General features: G+C 34.4%; 1 protein-coding gene across 6 annotated transcripts in view; it reads right to left on the minus strand.

Moving 5' to 3' along the window:
- The window catches only part of LOC124356737 (apoptosis-stimulating of p53 protein 1), an 879,319-nt gene that overhangs the window by 14,077 nt on the left and 843,469 nt on the right, over nt 1-21,773 (minus strand). For all 6 annotated transcript variants that reach the window (XM_046807921.1, XM_046807918.1, XM_046807920.1 and 3 more), the window contains 4 exons: nt 9,021-9,196; nt 5,512-5,723; nt 1,765-2,610; nt 1,192-1,312 (listed from right to left, as the gene is read on the minus strand). In XM_046807921.1, the coding sequence (XP_046663877.1) occupies nt 1,192-1,312; nt 1,765-2,610; nt 5,512-5,723; nt 9,021-9,196 (1,355 nt within the window). The remainder of the gene's footprint in view (nt 1-1,191; nt 1,313-1,764; nt 2,611-5,511; nt 5,724-9,020; nt 9,197-21,773) is intronic.

Genomic DNA, 21,773 nt, shown 5'->3' on the forward strand with positions numbered 1-21,773 from the left:
TTGATATTGGGCAATACTTTTAATTAAGTACAGATCGGCCTTCTTGAAAACGGGAATAATTTATGTTTTTAAGAAAGATGGGAAAATGGCATTTTCAAATGAGTGTTACACCGTGAAAAGTGGTGACATTGTATTGTTTCCTGGCCCCGAGATTGTACTTTCATACTTAAAACAAACTCTGATAAGACCATAATTACGGCTGAGACCCTATAACCATGTGTTCACTGTCATCTCCCATACTATGGCATGGCTTGCCTGGTCTGTCTCCCTTGGCTGATTTGGCCAGTGGCTAATTTGAATATTATTGATCCCTCATACTAAAATTTACAACAGATGATGTGCTACAACTGTTGTTTGGTGATGAACAAAGTCCAAAAACATTGCTACAACTGTTATTCATGATTGTAACTGAAACGTGAAAGACTTTTCAAGTTCTGCCAACAAATGAGCATGCAAACATCCCAAAAAACATTGCTATGTACATAGTAAGCCAAAATAACAAAAATATGACTAATGCTATGGAAGAATTAACAAATTATACCACAGATATCAAACTAACTTTTGCACTTTCCAACATTAAAAAGCATGCAAAAAAAGAGGCTTGTTGTATATATGTCTTATCCAGTTTGTTTTTATTTTAAGCATCTCAAAAAAGACTTTAGGAATTTTTTATAAACTAACAGTATTTTTGACAGTATTTTTATTTTTAAAGGTTTAAAATGAATGGGTATTAGTGACATGTGAATCCCACTTTTAATTATAGCAAAGAAAAAAACATAAATCAGATATTGTACTATTTTATGTACTTATTAAAATTAAAATGATGGATAAGCTATTAAGCACAGGATTGGCTGTTTGTTAAAAAATGTTACCTACGTTGAGATTGAATGTTGAGTCAAAAATAATATTATACATTATTTTTAAAATATTTAATTAATGCTACTCAAAAATAGCTTAGTATTCACTTTTATAATTATTATAGATTTAAATACATTTGAAGATCTTTGAATTTGTATTAGGAACATAATTTATATAATCTTTTACACATGGCAAGATATTTCACAGAATAAGTCGATTACTGTTAAGAGAACCAAACCAGAAAGAACAGTAGAAAAGGTTACACAATCACCCAGTTTAGAACAACAGAGACCAGATACCAAACCCAAACAAAGACCCAGAGTGTGGTGCTACCTGGTGGCTGGAGGTTGAACTTGTGCTGCTGTTGGTGGCGATGGAGGAGGTAGGAGAGGAGTTGCCCACTGGCTGTCCCCGGCTAAGGAGAGACACTCCCAGTCCTGTCGTGTTGTACACCCTGGACATCAACAACCATACTTAAGTAAGACAAGTGTAAGAAAACCGGAAAAATCAGTACACATTTCCAGAATTCTTTCTACAATTCATACAATGGAAAAGAGGTTTACAAGCAGATAAAAAGGATGATTAAAGATCCTTCAAAACAGCCCGTTTTCATTATTAAACAGGCCTTCTTCTTCAACCCCCTTTCGACACCAGTAGATTTTTAGATTGTTCTGGCATTCAATATCAAATTCCATCCTTACTCATTACATTCGTATTACTGGAAATTGACAAGTATTGGAAGTGAATTGTAGTATGAAAGAATTTCTGTTATTAAGATTCTTGTAGCGAAACTTTTGTTATACTACTTTGTGAATAAGATTTGGAATTTATTACTATTTTCTTGAATGATGATAAATACCAAAAAGTTAAGAGTTTTCTTTCATTACAATTTTAAAATCGACTGACCTGGGTGCCAAATTGCCCAGAACTGACAGTGACGAGGTGGAGGAGGTGGACGAGGATGAAGACATCATAGAGGGTGACAGCTTACTCTGGTTGGCAAGTGGGGTTGCTAGTCCCTTGTTGACACCAGTCGGTATCGGTATACTATGCACCACATTCATTAACTGTTGTTGAGTCACATTGTTGTTTACATGATTTACACTATTGTTATTGTTTTTAACCATTTCTATTGAATCACAGACCACATTCTCCCCCCCTTCCCCTGGTGGCCTCCTCTGTGGGACCATACCCTTCACTCCCATCGTCGGGTGCGTTACGTAATTCACGGTAAATTTTGTGTTATAAGGCAATGTTTGATATTTTGGGTCCGATTTACTGGCACCGAACTCCGGTAAGTTCTCTACCAGTTCACTTTTGTCTTCTTTCACTTTGTACCCGTCATCGACCGGTGAACTGTTTTGGTTCGGGGGTTGGTTCTTGTTGACGGCCGCTAACTTCATGTTGAAATCGTCCTGAGAGCCCGTGAGCCTCTCGTGGTTGTAGATCTGCTCGGAACCGACGGCCTCCATGGGGTGGTTCCTCCTGTTCAGGAAGGAGTCCTTGGCTTCTCTCTCGGGTTTCTCCGGTCGGAGTTGACCTGAAGGTTGTCTTGTTGGCAGTGGCTGAGGTTTTTGGTAATTGTCTCCATCGCTGGGGGAGGAAGAGGGGACATGGTGGTACGGCTCGATGGCTGCTATGTTGCCTGCAGTCAGTGGTCTTAGGATCTGCTTGGTGGGTGCTGGTCCATGCTGCTGATACAGATGCTGCTGCTGCTGATGGTACTGGATTGCTGAGGCACTCAACGCACTCCTGCAAAAATTACAAATTTTATGAACTACAATACTAATACTTTGTTATTAGGTAGATATTTATTTTTTGGCAACATCAATTTTTCAAATACCTTGTGTTCTAATTCAATGGTTACTTTTTTAAAATTTAGATTGATTAAATTATCAGCAAAGTGAGCAAACCTTAGTACTGAACTTACTGCAGATAAACTTGAAACACAAGTAAAATGTTTAACACCTATTGGTGACATATTAACTACATTCTTAGTTTTTATTTTAAAATGGCAATTAGATAACAAAGTACAAGCCATAAATAAACTTAGGTACCCTTACTGCATAAAAAATTAATACTTTCTTAATTCCAAGTAAGATATTTTGCCTTTTGTGAAGACACCACATGCAATTTTGAAATTAATAAGATAACTTTGGATAGAACTAATTATTTACTTACATATCTGTGACAGAATAATTTAAATCTATAGATAGAGTGTGTCAGTAGTCAAATTAGAGGATAATTATCAGGGTAAAATTGCCAGGAATAAAATATTGCTTGTGATGATAACAGTTACCTACAGTTTGTTTGTTGGTTGCAGAACAAATCAGATACTGACAGAAGACTCTTTATCATATATCTTTCAAAGGAGGATTTGAAACATTCAACTGATGTATGAGTTCAAAAGATGTGTTTTGATAGGAATTTCACATTGCCTCCAACAGGGATCTTACTCGTACCATATGTTCCTTAGCATACGTGAGGTCATTCAAAGGAAACTGGATCTCTGTATCTTATTCCACCTTGCTACTTCATGTCATATTTTATTTAAAGGACTCCTACAAGAGTGTTATCTGGAACCCTAGTGTAGAATAAGAAGCTTTCCACAGCAACTGTGATGTGACTTATTGGGAAAACTCCAATCTCTGCACTCAATCCTGTTCCGTGTTACGACAAGATGGATTCTTATATTATATTACTTCCAATAGAGCCGTCACTAGAACCATTACTATAAAAAATTATATACTCCCTATCATCAATGAGTTAAGTTATTATCATTGGAAGAAAATTACATCTGGGCCTCTCATTCTGTATCGTTATGTCATGTTTCATTTAAAGGACTTATAGAGGAGTATTATCTAGAACCCTACTGTAAGTTAGGATGCTTCTCACAGCAACTCTGATGTAATTTATAGTGATTGGGAAAATTCCAATCTCCACACTCAATCCTGGCTCGTTATTGCACGACAGATTTTTTGATACTGCCTCCAATAGGGACATCAATCCGTCCATTACCATGAACAATGGCATGTTCCCTAGCATATGTGATGTAAGGTGTGGGCAATGGAATAAAACTTCATCTTATTCTGTCTCATTGCTCCTTGCCATGTTTCAAAGTACTCTTATAGTAGCGTTTTCTGGAACCCTGATGTAAACTAGGAAAATTTCATTGTAATTGTGAGGTAACTTATAGTGATTTGGAAAATGTCAAACACCACATAAAATCCTGTCCTGTTAGTTCAGGGCGGTTTTTATATATTTTCATTCCAAAGCCAGATGCAAAAGTGATATCCCTAGCTATTCTGACTCAAGTCGTGGTAATTGTAAGAAAACTGCATCTCCACAATTTGATTTGTCAACCCTCTCCATATGGTTTTATATGTAAAGCTTCCCCTGTTTTCCTGGTCTGATACTTGTCCAATCCATAAAATAAATTGTGGATTTAAAAATCACAATTTCTAAGATATGAAAATTATGAAATTTTAAGTGTAATGAGAACTTAGGTAAAATAGCGTTAACACTGTAACGAAGATTGCTTGCCTAGTCATAAGTAACTTCATATCACAAATCAAAAATGCTTTGTTAACATGTTAAGCAACTCTATAAGTTTACCATTTTGTCAAGAAATAAGTAATTCAATGCAAATAAAACGAACATAAATCTACTCCTATTTGGGTAATGTTGCCAGTGCTTCCAGTGACATGAATATGAACTGATTTTCTGATTGATAATGTTTATTATTTTTCTGATACCATTTTTACTTTCACGTAGAATGTATGCATTCATTTCAAGGAAGTTTTATTTCATTTGTCCTCCATGTCATTAATACAATTTCTTTAATTGCAAAACAAATAAATACTTTCATTAATTTGTTTTTTTCCTATAAACATTTATTGATGCAAATAAAACGAACATAAATCTACTCCTATTTGGGTAATGTTGCCAGTGCTTCCAGTGACATGAATATGAACTGATTTTCTGATTGATAATGTTTATTATTTTTCTGATACCATTTTTACTTTCACGTAGAATGTATGCATTCATTTCAAGGAAGTTTTATTTCACTTGTCCTCCATGTCATTAATACAATTTCTTTAGTTACAAAACAAATAAATACTTTCATTAATTTGTTTTTTCCTGTAAACATTTATTGATGTCTACCAGTTTATGTTTATTTGTATTATGTCTATGCAAACTTGAATAGATAGGCAGAAAAGTAATAGACTTCTAGATCCTAATTCTCCAGACTCCATTGTCTTCCTCAACTGTTGCAACAATCCTCTTAAGTGCTCTTCTCCCTCTCAAATCTTCTCCCCTAGCTTATCCCATTGCTTCCGGGACAATTCTCTATTAGCTGCAGAACAAAATGTTAACTCTTAAAATACTAAGGGTTGATGTAGTCCATTCTTACTTCTCCAATACTGTTCTTAGGTCTCTACAGCCAACAAGTGATCGAAATGAATATATTTTGTGCTTGCTCAGGAAGAAAGAGACATGGGGTTTAATCTTAAAGAAGTACTTTAGCAAGGTAGCTTTTTGAAATAGATAATTATCATCTCTCTCCATTAATTTACCCCGTGTTACTTCTAAGATTTAAAGTCAATGTTTTTCACAAGTTCGTGTGAAATTGACAATGGGTTTGAAACCAACCTGAGCTGGTGTTGGTGCGAGGTGTTGGCCTTATTGCTGGCTGCTGTGATCTGGTTAGCCAACTGTTGGTTGAGCAGACGCTTGCGGTGTAATCGGTCTTGCAGCTCCGATATCCGCTTGTCTATACTTGCCATCTCCTCCTGCCGCTGAGACAGGGCCTCCCTCTGCTGCGTCAGTCGGGCATTTTGCTGTTCATTCACCTTGTTCCGGTACTGAAACAAACATGTACTAGTTAGCTAAGTGTGATTAGATGAATATATTAACTTCTTCATTATCTTAACCATCCAGTGTGTATTAGGCCATCTGCCTAACATATTTATTGAATGTTTCAATTAAAGAATTAAGGATGAATCTCTTCCTCAATTTACAGTTGCAATTAGATGGATGAAGAAACTATTTCATGTGGCCTATTTATACATTAAATTCACTCTACTTTGATCATTGAATTTTTACAGTTAGCTAAGAATTCTGGAGGTAGGTATACCCTGGAACTTTTATATTACCATCTGATGGATCTTAAATTGTCGAATTCTACAGAAAAATGAAAATTCTATCAAGGTACCTATAATTGAAAACTACTGTAAACCATATAAACTATGATAAACAATAAGTAAATATTATCTATTTAATAAATTTTAATTTTCATGATTGGTTCATGTCCATAAATACACGTTTTTATTGAAACAGACAAAAATGTATTTCGCTGAAATATTGGTGATACTTATTTGAATTATAAAATAAATTTGCTCTTCAATCTCCAATCAGGATAAACACAGATAAATTATTTGACAATTAAAATAACCCTTTTGGCTCAGTTAGAACAAAGGTAAATTTCACATGTGGCCGTCATCTCTAAAATGTCAAACTGAAGACGCATTATTAGTTTAGATGTTTAATTCGCACAAAACTGATGGGAAAAGAACTCTAAAACGATGGTATATTAATATAATCCTGACACTTTCAAGCATTTAAAACACCATAATCTTAAAAATTTACAAGACAAAAATTGTTATAAACACAGAAATTTCTTCATAAGAACGTGAACTTAATTTGGTTAAAATCAATCCTAAATTATTTTTGTAAACATATTTACTTATAGTGGGTTCCATTGCATACTTCTCTAACTTTAAAGAGCCACCATCTTTAAGAGTTATCTAAAAATAAGTAAGAATAAATGTTGCTTAAATTCCGTGGAAATGTAATAAAAGTGTAAATTTTGAAGTACAATATGAAATAGTTGAGATAAAATTTTGCCAAAAATGCTAATAACCGCCATCTTCATTTAGTCTGAATTTATTAAGAATTAGGTAGTTATCATGTTCACAATTATTTCTGCGATGTTGTATGTTACTTGAATGTTCTTACGTCTGCTATCTGCAAATCTTATGAAATATCAAATAACTAAAGAGCAAGTTAATGTAAGTGACCTGAGAATTCTGAAATTCTTTTTTGTTTTGTGCTATAATGCCTAATAACCGATAAACAACAATTCCTTTTACAAGATTCGAATAGTTGCCATCTTGAAACCTTAAGAAATATCGAAAAAAGTGAGAGGATAAAAGTGGTTTATAATTACCTAATGCATGTTAAAAATGTTTTGTTTTGGTCTATGTCCGGAATTAGTTGAGTTAAAATTTTTGCTTGAATGCGAATGGTTGCCATCTTAAAACGTTTAGTTTTATTGGTTTAAGACTGGCTAGCAAACTAATCAAAGCTAAGGAAAAATATTGCCTCTGCACCAAGTTAACTTGGATAGTTTGATATTATGGCAGTTATAGTGTTCACAAGCTCAACAATGGTGCATAAGCAAACGCAAGCATGCACGCAACATGTAATTGCAAGTATTTATATATATGTATACAAATTTTCGGATTATGAGGGTAATGATCGAGAAAATACAAAAAATCTTTTGTAAATTCCATCACAAGGGGGATTGCAACAGGCAGACTTCAATAAAATCTACAGAACAAACACACTTGCTAGTGGACAATTTGCTCAGCATGTTCACTTGGTAAATGAACAAAGGGAGACGAATGTTTAATCCACCCCACAACATTTGCAGTACTTGTCACAGTAGATGAATGAAAGCGTAACTCACTCAAACTGTTTGACTGGTGCGGTGGAATTGAAAATAAAACTGTTGATTCATAACTGTTAAAAGCACTGGATGTACATGTTCAGCTTACTGATATAGCACACACAGTACACGTTATTGTCAGCTCTCTGCATTGTACACTTATCAGTGATTTAGGCTACCGATTTGAATGGTACACTAACCTTGCACCATATGATGATTGAATGGTGAATTGAATTCATTTGGTGATGCATAATATTATTATCATCCAATTTGTAACAATTAAGATTGACAGAACAATACATTAACTGTTTTTTACATCACCAACTATGTGATGAGCAGCTGCTTCTTGGTGTAAACATGAGAGAATACACACTTAAATGTGCTTTGTCATGTTTCCCTCTTTGTAGAGACTGCCTGATTATTGTCCGTGGAAGTGGTGTCCCAAATAATGACATGTTACATGATTCACAAAGTTCCTATTCTCAAAGTGCCTAAGTGAGAGGCTCTTATACCAGGAGAAAGCCTTTGAATATAGCAACCAACAAAGCATCCATTGGGACTTTAAACTCCAACGTCCCAAAGTGAGACGAAATCAGTAGGAGAGGTTTCCTTCTTACTGCCTAATTAAGTTTGTTTTTACTGTTTATTGATGTTTCATAGTTTTTATCTTATGTTTCTAACAATGGTATCAGTTTTAAAAGTTATGTTTTGCCTCCATATCTCCCATCCATCCCAAAACGGTTAAATGATCACACCCTCATTGTAAACACATGTAAATTGTAGATACAAGTAAAATTTGTAACCATTTTCATTTATTCTGTTTTTAGGAACAAACAAAAAAACATAAAGTACCATTAATGTGGTTTGATGTATGAAGTAATAAACATAGAATTTTCTATACTTACTGTATACCCCAATGAATGAACAACATAACCTAATGGTTAACAATTGCAGATTGCCAATATTCCATATAATCTTTCCAAGCCTCCACTACACGTGATACTCCTGGTATTGGGTATAGTGCATTTTAGCTTTAGTTTTTGACCATGCTATAAAGAATATCAGCAATAACAACACCTCTAGTAACTACATCCATAAACGTACTAACAGTACAGACAACTCAGCTGACTACTTAGAGCTAATAGAAAAGCTTCTGTTTAAGCAAGTTTGAACTTCGTTCTGCCTCAGCTTACTTGACTATTAATATATATGCAATAGCTGGGTATAGCCAATTTTCAATTTAAATTTGATATTAAAGAATGCTTGCATTTGGCCCTTTCAACTTTAAATTGTTTAGACTGAAATTTAAAAAACAATGTTAGTTGATTGCATTAGGTTTTCGTTTCATTCACATTGAAATTATAGAAAAGTTGTAGTTTCTTTCCCTATAACTGTTAAGAATTCCATACCGGAGTACTTATATTTGACTCACCATGAGTTCTCTCCGGAGTTTATCTAGTTCCTGAGCCGTGGAGGGAGGGGTGGACTCCCTCCTCCCTCTCCTCAACTCCTCCAGTTGTCTCGTCAACTCCTCCACCTTCGCCACCGCCACCGACAACTCCTTCTCCTTCTCATTGAACAAGGCACGTATAGAATCCAAGTCCGATGCTGTAAAAAAAGATAGTTGATTAAAACCAAGGAAATCTATCTAATGAAATACGTTGAGTAACTATAACTCACTCAGTATTCAATGAGATAGTAAGCGAAATCCCTGTAAAATTGTTGATAATAGTTACTAAGAATAAGAATTTGCCCATTTACGAGGTGTTCAACAATGAGATTTAATCTTCTCATTAATTATTAGGCGTATGATTTTTACAATTATAATTCTATCAAAAAATAAAAATACCATGATTGAACAACACGAAACATTTCTTTGGTTGTATTAGTTACGCAAGAGACAACTCATCCAATGCTATAAATTGAGGCACGGCCAAAGTTAGCGCTCAGACTGCCATCTGTGGAGTGAGATGCGTAAGTAGCTCAGGTAGCAAATATTTGAACAGGAACACTCCTAGCGTCGAATATCAGAACTACTTCAAATAATCCCCCATATCTCAGCACACCTCGTCTGTACGAATGAGATCTCCTGTATAACTAGTACAATCAAAGATAAAACTCAAATAGAATATTCAAAATAGTTTGACTACATTGATGCAATTAGCACTCGACTTGAGCGATGCGACTTTTACTGCAATGAATTCCATTAAAACTTTGACTATTTGATGAGGCGTTCACCACCTTCATCTCATTAGATATGATTTCTCTCCTTAATTTCTGCAGGACACATTACATCCTCCATTAATCAATACATGTACATAATATATTAACAAAATATGCAAATAAACATAATGAATAATACAAGTGCGCGCAATGGTGCAAGTCTGTGAGCACTGGCCTAGTTGTTTTGCTCTAATTAAACAAATGTCAAAGGTCAGTGCATGTTACATGGGTGAGACAGAGTGCATGTTTATTACTGGAGTTATTCTAATGAGTTATGAGCTAAAATTAAAATCAACGAGTTTGAGAATTTACGTGTTATTGTAATGTAATGTATTCGGTGTTGTGCTATTTATTTGTGTTTGAAATTGACCTCATAAAGATTATCAAAAAAAAAATTTGCTTATTCAAATTCAAAGTTGAACAGTTTATTTATTTAGTTATTTGGCAGTAAAATCAATAAATCCAAGAACTGTTGTTCAATATATGGCATACAGAATGGTGGAGATGTTCATCCTGCCTGCTAATTTAGATATAATTATAGATAGAAAAGAATTTGATGAATGGCTCTCGATCATCATGACGTGTATTCAAAATTTTGGAATTAACTTCCGCCTTGATATAATCAAAGAACAACCGAACTTCCTTGTGATACAACATATCGATACAGGCAAACATACAACCAAAGAATTTTATGAAAATTTCAGAAATGTATTTAAATTTGTTTTTGACATATTCATGGTTGTAAATAAAATTAAAGCTATTACAAATAAACAATCCTGCAAAGATTGCTAATGATCTAAAATTGAGGTATACAATCAATTTTAAAATAAATACTTTATTATTTGACTATTACAATGATTTTGCTTCTATCTGTAGAAACATTTAGAGTTTTTGAACATTATATTAGAATTCATGATCTTAAGCTTTAACAACTCTGTTGGATATAGACAGTCCTCTTGGGGGTTTTTCAGTCTGCTTGTATCTTAAAGCACAATCTGCAACACTATGCTTAGTCGCTGCAGTGTATGCATATTTTACTGGCCACATATTAACAACAGAGATACTGTTATTGTACAATAATTTAATAACTAAGCACGGTTTTGGCTTTTGCACTAAAAACCTGTGTTATCTTCATAGTTATTTTACACCGAGTTTAAGATATGTTGGGGCTTTTTTTGAAAACAACCACCCATAATGTTCAGTAAAGCATGAAACCGATTCTCACACTAAAGAAATAATCCTAGTTTTGATTTTTAATTGACACCGTTAAAATTCTATCAGAGGAGCAGTCTTTAATTGCATATAGTGGAGGTTCAGATTAAACGTGTGGTTTGTTCCTGTGATTTATTAACGATACCAACAAGCTACAAGATAATTAGGAAAAGAATAAATATGACTACTTCTTAAGAATAGGACAAGTTAAATCTCTCATGTGAAAGGCAAGAACGAATGGTAGTTATTTGTTGAAAAATACTCTCAACAATTAAATCACTCGTTTCTTGACTTCATTCTCCATTAGCTCACAATGGAACAGTTGCAATTAGAATAGGTAACCACGTACGTACATACGTATGTACCGAGTCTTAAAGATACGCGGCCGTTGTTCTTGAGAAAGTAGAAACTGTCAAGTACACGCTCTAGATTACCCAGGCCTTGAATATAACACCTTGAGAGGGATAAAGTGAAAAGAAGCCTTTCTTTCGTGTAACATTCTAATGAAAGCCAAACTGTTCCTGAGGGCAGGGAAACATAATAAGGCTTTATGTTCCTCCCAGACGTTACCTGCCTCAGCTAGAGCACAAGATCACTAAAGACTGTTCAGTTTGCAGAATCAGACTTCTGTCAAGACGACGGCTTCTGTGTGTTATATGAAAGGATAATTCATTCACTCTGGTGGTTTCTATTTGGCATGAACCCTCTTCGACCTCAAACACTCTCGCATGTACTTTTATTCATTCTATAATTTAATTTAGTCAATTTTGTTACATACGTAATGTTGAAAGCAAAATAAAAAAAGTGTCCAATAATGAAGTAGTAGACCTAACTGAAATTAAAACATGTATATTAAAAAAATTATTCATTTTCTTTAACACGTCTTGTTTATGCCGTATTTAGACTAGGTTTGTTAATTCCATATTTACACTTCACCCATATTTGTTTTATATCGTGGTATGTGATATAATTATTTTAGTTCATTAACATTTTTACTAAATCCGATCTGTATGCCAAATTACTAATACATGTCTAAGCGCAGACCTAGTAGGCTGCTGTAGTGTGTGGCTATAGAAGGGTCATAATCATTTAAGAGGCCATGGCCCTACGGATCGACCATAATCTTTTTACAATTTCCAGGTAAAAAGCATTATATTAATGAAACGAAATTAATTAACTAATCGATCATACAGATTGTTATGGCAAGTCAAATTCAAGAGATAAGCGAAATACGGTGTATTATTAGTTTAAAAAGAAGGATCTAGCACATCCATTGGGGAAAATTCTAAAAATTGAAACGTGTCAATTTCAGAATTAGATTACTTGAGCATTACCATCGCCGATATTGCATCACCTCGTTTGCTAGGTGACAATATTGTAAAACAAGGTCACCCCTGGCCGCTTCAAGGGTCAACCTGGGGCTTTACCCCGCGTTTTGACCTCAAGACTTTGTTCCTAATAAAGTCAATAAAAGCCACGAGCGGCTTTTGCGTCCAACCCCCTCTCACTCTCGGCCTACACATTACCCTAATGGCAGACGTTTACCTCAGCTTTAACTAGTACGTTCTTCTTTCCACCCGTACCCGCTATTCTACCTCTTTTAATGATTACATATCTTAAATTTCTTCTCTTCTGTCCAGGTTACTTTTATTAACGTACGGATTTTAATAATAGGACACGTTTTAAACATATGTCAGATTTTCTAAGCAACGGAATTCGAATAATTCATTTTGAAGCGAATCCCATTTTAATTTCAAAATGTAAGAACACCCAACGCAAAAATTGAAGTTTATAAGGCGTTTATGATTGTTATTCTTAGGTTTGCAACTAAACCACAGGGGAAAAATAAGTCTTCCAAAATCAATAGATGATTAAAAAATTAGAATCCACAGATAAACTAATACGTGCACAAATTAAAATTATTCAACACAACTAGGAATATTAGTTTCCAGAAATATTTTAACAATGATAAAGTTAACAAAACTTTTTAGCTAAACTAAACTAGTATGATCACTAACTGTTTATTTTAAAACATTTTCTCTGATTTCTCATTTTATTATGCAGTACTCCAGATTTATACTTATATGGTACGGCAGCTTGTCTCAAAACTGGTATATTAGCTACACATGCGAGTTGTCTACGTAATCCAAGTACTTTGTATGTGGATTTTTTAAATAAATAATACTTAACATTTACAGTACATGACACAGGGATAGTTCAAGTCAAAATTTACTATATATCAAATTAATTATAGTATTTGTTTTTTGCATTACATTTATAAAGAAATACAAGTTACGATATGAATTTATATCGGAGTACAAAACTATCTTATTTTGTACTAGCTGTTACCCACGGCGTCGCATGCAATTTTTAAATCGGAGCCTTTGGCCTACTTGGATAAAGCACTTATGATGTAATATGATAGTGTCTTATGATATATTTTTGAACGTAAGTAAGCATACGTCATGTAAGTATTATTTCAGTGTTCATGGTTAATACGATCAGAGGTTAAGGGACTGGCTCTTATGACAGGTTTTACGCTTAAAGGAACATTTCTGGTTCGAATAAATTATATTACCGACACAACATCTGAGTTTGCTTTGTTACCTCGATCAAGAAAGTATAATCATATGTCTCATAAACCAACTTCGGTAAAAAAAACAACTTTTTCTTTCCAGCCCTTGTAATCTGCTTTCGGTTTAATGTATTTCCAGTGCCATGGTTGAGTTAACCTTTTTGTCTTGATGAAGAAAACATACATACAAACTTAGGGCTAAGAAGTCTACTACGATCAAAACAATCTACTCTCGATATAAGGGGGAAATTCTTACTAAGATCAAGGCACATTTAAAATAATTTTATATTATAGGTCTTGCGTATGTAATAGCTTTACTGTTTTTCGACCTATAGTTCTAGTTAAGAAGGGCTGCTTGAGGCATGTTGGTGTTCATTCTTTTATTTTCATTAAGCCACTGTAAAAATCCCATATTATAATGTCAAGGAAGCCAACCAGTTTTGATTCCCTTATGTGCTAACATTCACAGCTTTTTTCGCTACGGAGAGGATTATAACAGTGTTTTTAATAGTATTTCTAAATATAAACGGTACACAAAGTATTTACAATGTGTGTTCATTAGACAAACTTCAGCTGAAACAGTAAAGGAGGTTTAAAATGTCAACAGCTGTTTGATGTCAGTTAAATTTTTATTGTCAAACATAAATATTGTAATAATTTTCCGAATTCTAAAGTGTTGCGGGAAAATATACCGATCTTTCACTTCTTATGAACCTTCCTTGGACTTAACGAATATTTTTTAAATAGCTAAATTGTTCCAGCCGTTCTCAAGATAAGCTCAGCAACACATGCAATGATTCATTTTTATTTAAAAGACAAAACGGGAAACCAATCTACTAGAAATTACAATTAACGAGTTTGGAGAGTTTAGATATTTTTCAACATAAAACACATTTAAAGATTTTAGATGTCCAAATTACGTTGTCTACATCAAGTAAATACGACAAACGCATTCAACCACAAACACATTGAGATCTGCCAGACCAGGTGGCCAGATAGTGGGTGGTTGCAATGGGGGTGAAGGGGGGGGGTCTCAACGGAGTCCTCAGCACGCTGAGAATGCTGCTGACAGCAAAAATGTTTACTGTTTACAAGCAAGCTCCGCCACCCGAGTGCTCTCTACATCTACCTACGCCTTGCCTTGCCTGTTGCCTTACACACACCACATCACGAGAACTCAAATTGTGTACCCACAGTTTTATATGGTAAACCAAAGATACTGTCAACAATTACAAGTTCTAAACAGTGACGTTATTGATGGTCTGAGGAAGCGAGGCCAAAATCAACCCCAACAAGTTAATCAGACGATTAATTGATCGAGGTTTGACACCGAGATCCGTAATCCCAGACAGGACATAACAGGGCTGAGCACGCTAATTCTCCTTAATAGAGAGATTTAATACCATTGGTAATATATATTCATGTTAGTTAGACGTGTGCATGCCGTTAATGTCAACACTAGAGTAGCTGTAGAGAACTCGGGGATCAATTAATTATAATTGGCACAGTATGGTGTGTTCGGGTTGGCTAAAACGTATTATTTGGGATCCGGTGAGCTTAGACATGTACCCACATTAGATAGACTACATAAACAAAGTATACAGTCGATACATTCGTGTTAGTTAGACATGTGCATGCCGATAATGTCAACACTAAAGTAGCTGTAGAGAACTCGGGGATCAATTAATTATAATTAGTACAGTCTGTGTGTATTGGCTAAAAGGTATTATTTGGGCTCTGTTGAACTTGGAAATGTACCCACATCAGATAGACTACATAAACAGACTATACAGTCGATACATTCGTGTTAGTTAGACGTGTGCATGCCGTTAATGTCAACACTAGAGCAGCTGTAGAGAACTCGGGGATCAATTAATTAGTACAGTCTGGTGTATTCTATAAGGTATTATCTGGGCTCTGTTGAACTTGGAAAGTTACCATCAGGTATACATCATAAACAGACTATATTCATGTTAGTTAGACGTGTGCATGCCGTTAATGTCAACACTAGAGTAGCTGTAGAGAACTCGGGGATCAATTAATTAGTACAGTCTGGTGTATTCTAAAAGGTATTATCTGGGCTCTGTTGAACTTGAAAAGTTACCATCAGGTATACATCATAAACAGACTATATTCATGTTAGTTAGACGTGTGCATGCCGTTAATGTCAACACTAGAGTAGCTGTAGAGAACTCGGGTGATCAATTAATTAGTACAGTCTGGTGTATTCTAAAAGGTATTATCTGGGCTCTGTTGAACTTGGAAAGTTACCATCAGGTATACATACATCATAAACAGACTATATTCATGTTAGTTAGACGTGTGCATGCCGTTAATGTCAACACTAGAGTAGCTGTAGAGAACTCGGGTGATCAATTAATTAGCACAGTCTGGTGTGTTCGGGTTGGCTAGAGAGTATTATTTGGTCTTTGGCGAACTTGGAAATTCACCCCCATCAGGTAGACTACATAAAGACTATACAGTTTGTATCGGAACCCACTCTCAATGTTACAGGACTGTTAATTTACACATATTCATTCTGTACATAACTGAATTGGAAAAGCTAAAGGTACTTAACGGCTTAATTGCTGGGGCGATTTAGTGGAAAAGGGCACTTAGCATTGTTAACATCTCTTGGACTTCCACGAAGCGCATTCTCTTGGAGACCGTAGAAACTATAGTAAACATTTATGACACATAGGTCTCTTAGCACTGTATTGGTCCTTGCAGCAAAAAAATTTAAATTGTAAAATGGTACTTAGTGCCTTTAACTTTTCCAGTCTTCAATTAATCTCATTTAAGTGGTTACGACAAATCCATTTAACCAGAAATGAATGATATCGTTGCAGATGAGTCTGTGAAAGGTTACGAAAAACAATTAATAGCATACATTTTCCCTATGAACTATTTCCAATGTCATGCATCACGTGGATACTTGGCGCTGTACTACTGTGAGTTATTGATTTGTTTCCGATCTCTCTACTGTTACAATACAACTGTAAATTTCGAGTGTTTCTAAAAACATAACAAAATCTACTTCAGATCGTCTATATAAAACAAGTTATGATGTATCATGGCTGTCAAACCGTACAATTTCTTACTTGGAAGAAATTTATTTGATTTAAAAAAAAAGAAAGGTTAGAATAAGAAAGCTATACTGAGATTGATTTAGACTTCAAACTGAATTAAATTATGGAAGGAGAGATTTTATGCATAATAAAGTAAAGTGTATTATAAGTCATTATTTAACTGAAACTTTTAATAGCATTGCACTGTACAAAGAATAGCAAACCATCAGCCAACAATGTTCTATTTTTAATAATAATATACAAATTTATCGGTATTGAGAACCATATCTAAATGGCTTCAACTAACCAAAGTATTAATTAAATAGTACGAAGTGGTGCAAATGAATCGTTCCATGGTTTGTAAAGAATAAATGCTTTTTGTTAGTAGGAAAAACTCAAAGAAACCTTGCACATAATTTGCAGGGGGATAACGACAATATCAGTTTAAAATAAATTACGATCTAGCACCTACTTAACAACAAAACTAGACACAAATACCGAAATTCTATGCAGGCACGTGTGTGTTCGATCGGTGGCCTACATGTACACAAACAAGGCACACAACTACAACAACAACAAGACCACAACAACGCCTGTCACTGCTCACTACGCAAGGCGGTAGTTTAGTTTCAATTTCATTGATGTTTTGCACTACCGGAAGACCGGGCAATTTAAAAGCAGGTCGTTAACCTAGATCTGGGAGGATAATAGAGAGCAGGGAACGGTTCAAGGTTAGGTTAGGTGTAGTTCCCGCCAGAGGACCGCATTCCTGAGTCAAACTCCGGCAGTGTTGCCACGTCTAGCCGGTCGAATCACCTGATCTTGGCTCAGCAGCAGGTGTACCACTCCACGCTCATCTCAGGAGCACTGTGGGGGGAGGGGAAAGAGAACCTTACCGAATACTGACCGTACACTGCGCACATTTATCTGCTTTATTCAACACCTACTACGCCGCAGAAGCCTACACGCCGGGTGCTATTCTGGAGAGGGGGGGGGTAACGGACACTATAATACTAGTTTACTAATGAAGCTGATTTTGCATTTCAAAACAACAAAATTATGAAATGTTCAAAAAGGGGTTTACTCTATAATCAACGTTTAGTTCAATACGCAAGTTAATTTTAATGTTGTATTATACAGTACGAAGGTGCATAAAAATTGTCTAAATGAAAATTATTTTTCAGAATTTCGTAGGAGGCTATGGCCAATGTTTTACTAGTTAACATGAGCCTAGTGTGTATTCCAGGTAACCAAGGGAAAGAATATTTCTTCATTTACATAATTAATTTCTACGATTTTAGCCATGGAAATTAAACATTCAGTATTCATTACAAGTAACAAACAAATTTACTAGTAATAAATTTGTCCGTATCACTCTAAAAACTGAATATAATAATATGCAGCCGGGCTGAAACTGGAAGAAAGCTCAGTACAGTGTTGATTAAAATAAAATGCGTTGCCAAAGAGAGAACAATTAAACAGAAACAAATCTAAATGACTGCTTGTGATCCATACATTTTCTAGAATACGCCAGATCTAATAATAGCCTCGGTTAAAATAAGTTAAAAATATAACAACGAATTTAACGGAAGATAACAACCAATTTAAGTTACAATATTATTTTAAAATAAAAAAATAATACTTTGGAGTAGCATATAACACGTAATCAATTTCTTAAATCTAGATTTACCTTATGATTTTCAATAATTATATAAGTTAAGATAATCACAACCGATCTAAGAAATAAAACATCAATTTGTGCACTGCTGATTAAAACACAATAACTGATTTCTTAAATTAATTAGTAACTTAGAATGTTAAATATATAATGCGAAAGTGAATTATATTTTTAACCAAGTCCTTTTTTAAATAAAGAATCGTGTATAACGTTATAAAGGTGAAGTACATTACTATGACATACTGCACTGCACTAAAAATGCACAAGGTAGCAAAGCGAGCAGGTCAATTAGATGTACCAGACAGAGGCTGTGCACTGGCAGCGTCATTATAGTGTCCTGGCTGTCATTATACTGTATTGTGGCAGTCATTACAAAGTCGTGCCGTCATTTCGGTCCTCATCTTGGCGCTGACACGCATTTCTCATTATTTTACGAGATTTCATTCTTGTCATAACAGAAACTCTAGGTTTTAAAGGCTTTTGTCTGGGTTAGTTTGTCATCTACATTAATGCACGCTTTTCATTTTCTGATTTTCAATGATGAATGATGAATATTGAGTTGGAATATTTAAAGTGGAAATAAATAATACTCCATTTGTAAAGTGTCATTTGAGTTAAAGTAACATTCTTTAAAACGAACAACATTAACGGTTAATCCAGCGTCTGGTATCTGACACATTTACATCGTTTCGCTTTGAGCTTCTTCGCCGTAGACTTTCTTTGGATCTCTTCAGACGAACACGACTTCAGATTCCAGGAGTCAAGTCTGAGTCGGTGTCAGATACCAGACGCTGCAATAAAAGGAAGGTAAACTCAAAACCCAAAAAAACTACCAAAACTAAACTAAACTCAAAATTCAATTGAATCAACCCTTCCTACCATAGCTACAATAACGGTTAGTTATAGGGAATAACTTCACATTCCATTATTTTAGTTAATATGTACTAAGAAACAGGGAACTATTTTAAAAACTAATATTGATACTTATGATCTTTTTACTTAGAATTAACTCCTACTCCACCTCCGCTGCAGGAAGATGTATAGTATGGACGACATACATTGGATTATGATTAGTGTCTGTAGATTGATAGAACAGACTACAGGGCATGATTCATTTTTGGGGGATTTATAAAAGAAAACGCAAAAATGTATTAATCCGATTTTCGTGAATGCAGCAAAATTAGCCGAAATAGCGTCAAAAAGTAATAAAAAGGAATCCAAAGTCTATTTTTATAACGACAGCACCTATTTTTTGCGGAATCAATAGTAGGAATTTCCCAGAAAAGACATTGATCATCAGTCGCGCTAGTGTTGGTGAGCTATAAGATGGGAGGTTATCGATAGATAAAAAATATGAAAAAAACAGTGTTTCTCAAATAAAGATTGTTTAGATTAATATTCTTAAAACGAATCATCGGACACGAAAAACAGGTTTAAATAGCATCACTTAACCATCAGAAAACCAAATATTTTACTGAAAATAACAAGTTACAATATTTTGTATCTATGAACACAGTTATCTCAGAAAACAAGATTGTTTAAAATGTTTAATCGTTTGGATAATCCTCGACTTTGACACCCACCAAAACTATCGCGGCTGACAGTTAGGAGAAATTCCTCTATCACTTTCACGGAAAGTAGGTTGTATACTTATGCAGTACAAATTGGCTCTAGGTTGGTAGTGTGGGAGGGAAACGCTGATGAGATTATGAAACGAGTGCCCGTCCACATTGGGCTTCCGTTCGCCCCAACGACCAATTATTCGCATTCTATCATAGCCAAGTGTCATACACAAACTATACTCTAATCCCTCCAACTTGCGTACAGAGGAGTGTCAAACCTATGCCACAGTTCAGTCAGTAGTTGTGTTGTAGACTACTATAATTGTACAAATTCAAACTTAACAGTGATGAGAGTTTGATCGTACCAACACAAATTCTGAAATAATGATCTAAACCATATCAGTGATTTGATTATAATTAAATTCGCCAAGTAGGTATAATTTATAAACTTTTCCAGAAGAAACATATGGCTGAACTATTTTAGGATTTTATAAACACATATTGATTTTTATAGTGTAGTGAAAAATTTAATTTTGAACAATAAAGTGAGGATGTTTCACTTTCCAGATGGTATTAGACAGTTGCGCGGAAGAGCGAAGTAGTTTTACATCCATAACGTAAGTAGTACACATTATCTACAGAAAGCTGTACACAGTGGATTTAATTTTTTATTTACAATTTATATTTACAATCTACTTTTCATTTTTACTGAAAAAAGAATCGTATCATTCACTGAATCTGTTGTTTGTGAAAATCAAATTGTCCAAGTCATATGCATATAGTCTACTTTTACTGAAAAATGAGAGGGTACAGGCAAAAATTCTTTCGAAGACCTTAGTAAAAGTAGAAACTAGAATTCGGTTAGGTATGTAAATATTACAAACTTATTAATTTTTCTTTCATATACACGTTATTCTCATATAATTGCGATTAAAATTGAAGTTACAAAATTATTGTTAATTATTCCCTCTTCTTACAAGCAAACCGTACGTAAAAAATAAAACTTCTTTGAAATCACCAACATTTGGTGTTTTCTTAAAACCTCATAAACAATGCTTGATAATTGGGTCGACAATGTCACTGGTTGTGACTAATAAAAAGGTATAGTAATGATCGTTTGGACATTTCCCATTTCGAATCAGCTAGCCTTTCAGGGCTGTCACCACTCATTTACTTTTCTTGTCAAATTTTTCCTTTTTTTAACAGCATCTTACAGCGACTTACATTTAACACTGGTCCTTTTCAATTATTCATTTAATTATTTCAGTTACAAACAAAACTTTGAAATCTTATTAAAATTTAATTAACATCTCTGTCGTAACATAGACTTTCTCGCTGTCCATTGTAAACCCATTTCTACAGAGTAATAAAATTATACCAGTTACCTAACAGATAAAGGTTTAATTTTAATTTTTAAAGTAGTAACTTGTGTAGTTTCTACTTGCCTTTTAGTACTGAGTTGAGTATAAAGTGACCTACCTATGTGTTTTTTTTTTAGTTCGTAATTACTAACCAAAATGAACTGAATTCATTTATTTTATTTTATTTTCAAAATTTAAAGTCACCTTGTAATACTTTTAGTATTTTAGCTATGCCTAAAACATTGGTGAAGTTTGAAAAATCTTAAAATGCAATTGATAACAACGTTATTAATGTATGACTGTTAGAATCATGAGGTCTTATGAGATATTCCTTCATATGGGATAGAAGAAAGTTGACATATCACCCTTACTGAATTTGAGATAAGTACTGATAAAACATTTTAATTCAAAAGGGCTTAAGAGAAAAACGAATGTGCAAAATAATATTTATTACAGAAATAAACACATATGGTAGTGAGAAAAGTAGATCCAATGAGGGCGTGCTA

The sequence above is a fragment of the Homalodisca vitripennis genome, chromosome 3 (assembly GCF_021130785.1).
Source record: "Homalodisca vitripennis isolate AUS2020 chromosome 3, UT_GWSS_2.1, whole genome shotgun sequence".
NCBI classification, from domain to species: domain Eukaryota; kingdom Metazoa; phylum Arthropoda; class Insecta; order Hemiptera; family Cicadellidae; genus Homalodisca; species Homalodisca vitripennis.